The sequence below is a fragment of the Psammomys obesus genome, unplaced genomic scaffold (genome assembly GCF_907164565.1).
Source record: "Psammomys obesus unplaced genomic scaffold, mPsaObe1.curated_primary_1811, whole genome shotgun sequence".
Lineage (NCBI taxonomy): Eukaryota > Metazoa > Chordata > Mammalia > Rodentia > Muridae > Psammomys > Psammomys obesus.
Window position 1 is genome coordinate 41167 of NW_026590585.1, and position 3047 is coordinate 44213.

General features: G+C 42.0%; 1 protein-coding gene across 1 annotated transcript in view; it reads right to left on the minus strand.

Moving 5' to 3' along the window:
* Positions 1–407: 407 nt before the first annotated feature.
* The window catches only part of LOC129677306 (C-type lectin domain family 4 member A-like), a 12397-nt gene continuing 9757 nt past the window's right edge, over positions 408–3047 (minus strand). Inside the window, exons 6-7 of the mRNA XM_055607947.1 lie at positions 2769–2884; positions 408–1216 (exon numbers count right to left, since the gene is read on the minus strand). Of these exons, the coding sequence (XP_055463922.1) occupies positions 1069–1216; positions 2769–2884 (264 nt within the window). The 3' untranslated portion in view covers positions 408–1068. The remainder of the gene's footprint in view (positions 1217–2768; positions 2885–3047) is intronic.

Consider the following 3047-nt stretch of genomic DNA (forward strand, 5'->3'; position numbering starts at 1 on the left):
GTCAGGAAATAAGGGGCTAACGAGAAGATCTCAGCTTCAGGAACTCTGGAAATCATGTTGTGATGGCCATGTGCAGATAAAGATCCCACTTACGTATGGAATCTTGACAAGTAAACCTCACGGGAAGAGAATACAATAGCAATTTCAAGGAGCTGGAAGTTGAGGAAAATAGGGTTACCATGGTAAACTGAAAATCTCAGCTCAACGGTAAGTTCTGGAGATCCAATGTGCATCGTGGTGGCAACAGTCAATAATGTTATAGTGTGTATATGAATTTGTTCAGGAAGACCTTACGAGTTCTTATTACACAAACACAAATAAATGGCCACTGTCTTCAGTAATGGGTGCGTTAACTAACCTGTAACCATTTCCTACTATAAGTACACGAGATCAGCACATCAGCTATCTTACGTACACAAAGTTTATTTGTCAATTGAACATCAACAAAGGCAAACAGGGAAGACAAAACAATAGATAGAGGGCAGAACCACATCATCCGTCAGTGAGTAAAACCTCAGCAGTCAGACACTAGCAGAGAGACACACACGTCTCTATGTGTGCACGTAGGGGTCTCTAGCAGTGTCTGGCACTGGGGGAAATGCTTGATTTATGAATGAGGACATGAATGAGTACCAATGTGAGCTGACGTTTTCACAACTGGAAGCATCAGTTACCTACCTACCTAAAATTCTGCAGACATCTCTTACACATAAAGACTTTATTAAGAAGCTGCGCAATGGCGGCACACGCCTTTAATCCCAGCACTCGGGAAATCAAGGCAGAAGTATCTCTATGAGTCTGTCAGTCTGGTATACATAGTGAGCTCTAGGACAGCCAGGGATACATAGTGAGAACCTGTCTCCAGACACACAGAGAGAGAGAGAGAGAGAGAGAGAGAGACAGAAAGACAGACAGAGACGCAGAGAGACGGAAAGTTTTCTAAGAACCTGGCTTAATGATATAGTTCCAAGTGCCTGTGTTTGATCCTTAAGAGGTCCAAATGAGGAACTTTCTAGTTATCTCTGTGACTATGGATTCCACGTCATATGTCCACAGAGAAGGTTTGATTCATAAATAGAGCTGCCTCATCTCACAAACAAACCTATGATCACCATCGCAAGGGACATCACTCCAGCCCCATCCTTTCAGGTTTGGATGATAATTTAGCACAACACAAAATCCCTGGTTGCCATGGGGTTCATCTGAGCGCCAGGACCTGAAAGGGGAAACGATGAGGGTAATTCTCAAAATAATACTTTGAAAAAAGGTCTAGAGGCACTAGGGAGTGCCCAAATCACCCACCCCCCCATTACTCATGCAGTTTCTTGAATCTTGGGCATTCCCCTTGAAAACTGAGGCCACAGCATACAATATTACCACACCTTATTGTATTATGTAATGACCAGCAAGCATCTTAAAGGTTCACTTCTAAGGCTTGCTTTCTTTTTTTCTTTTCTTTTCTTTGTGGGGGTGGGGTGGTAGTTTTTCAAGACAAGGTTTCTCTGTGTAGCCTTGGCTGTCCTGGGCTTGCTTTGTAGACCAGGCTGGCCTCGAACTCACAGAGATCCACCTGTGTCTGCTCTCTTAGCTGATGAAAATATTTCACATTGGTACCTTGGGCCAATCATTTTATCCTTTTTTAATAACATTGTGATTTATTATTAGAGAACTTAATACAACATTTTTTGATCATATTCTTTCCCCTCTTCCACTTCTTCCAGATCCACCCCAAACTCCCTAACCCACTCAGCTTCGTGTTCTTTCTTTAATAAAACAGAAACATGGAGTCCATTTCATGTTTGGCAACTGCTCCTAAGCATGGGGCCTGCCCTAAAGTGTGGTTGCTAGGTCTAGTGACTCTCCACTAGAGAAAACTGATTTTTCCTCCAGGAAGCTATCAGTTGGGATAGCTTCTTAGCTGGGGAGTGGGGGAGGGGCTTTGTACCCACTTCCCCTCCTCTGTGCTGGGAGTTCGTCTGCCTTGGGTTTGTGCAGGTTTTGTGCCTACTGTCTCCGTCTCTGTGAATTCATGTTTGCACCTGCCCTTTCCAGTGGAATGACTTCAAACCCTACTGAAGATATACGGATCTCCTACTTATTACACCTTGGGTTCGTAATTTAATTCCTGATATTCTCAGTACCCTCTCTTAAAATTTGGAACTATATATTTCACTCTGTAGACAGAAAGACCGAGATAATAGTATGCTAAACAGTAAGTTTTTTTTAACATATATTAAAATTATATAAGCCTGTCATAACTAAAGATGTTTTGCTTTTGAGAAATAATAATGATTGTAACACAAATTTTTATTATCAAGATATAAACAGTGAAAGAGCCCAGAAAAAAATTACCTAGATCTGAAGGCTACGGTTTGTTTGCCATAGCTTTGGTTTGAATCAGTTACTGAGATTCTTCAAATTCAATGTCCTCATCACTAACAGGGGAAATAGTAATGTGTGTCTTACAATATGTGATGAAATGAATTAACAAGCCAGGCCATGCTGACAAATGCCTTTAATCCCAGCATTTGGAAGGCAGAGGTAAGTGGATCTCTGGGTTCAAGGCTAGCCTGATCTACAGAGCAAGTTCCAGGGCAGCCAGGGTTACACAGAAATCTTGTCTTGAAATATAAACAAACAAATAAGCAAAATTCTTTAACCTTGTAGAAAGCAACTAAAATGAGAATGAGCTATTTTCAGGCTTATAATCCAACACCTTAGTTTCCCGGCATGACACAGAGCCCGGGATTTCTTAACCCTAGACTTACATGGCAGTCTGATTGTATGGTGTCTGATCAACCCACTGCCATTGTCCATGGCCCTCTGGATCTGACAGCCTCATGTAATAAGCAGAACTAGTGTCCAAGGTCTTGGTGATGAAATCCTAAATGGGGGGGGGGGGGGGGGGGGGGGGAGAAAAAAAAAAAAACCCGGGGGGGGGGGGGGGGGGGATATATTTGAGTCTGTGGACAGAAAGACCGAGGTTGGTTGGTTTGGTGGTTTAGTTATTTTTTTTTTTTTTTTTTTTTTTTTTTTTTTTTTTTTTT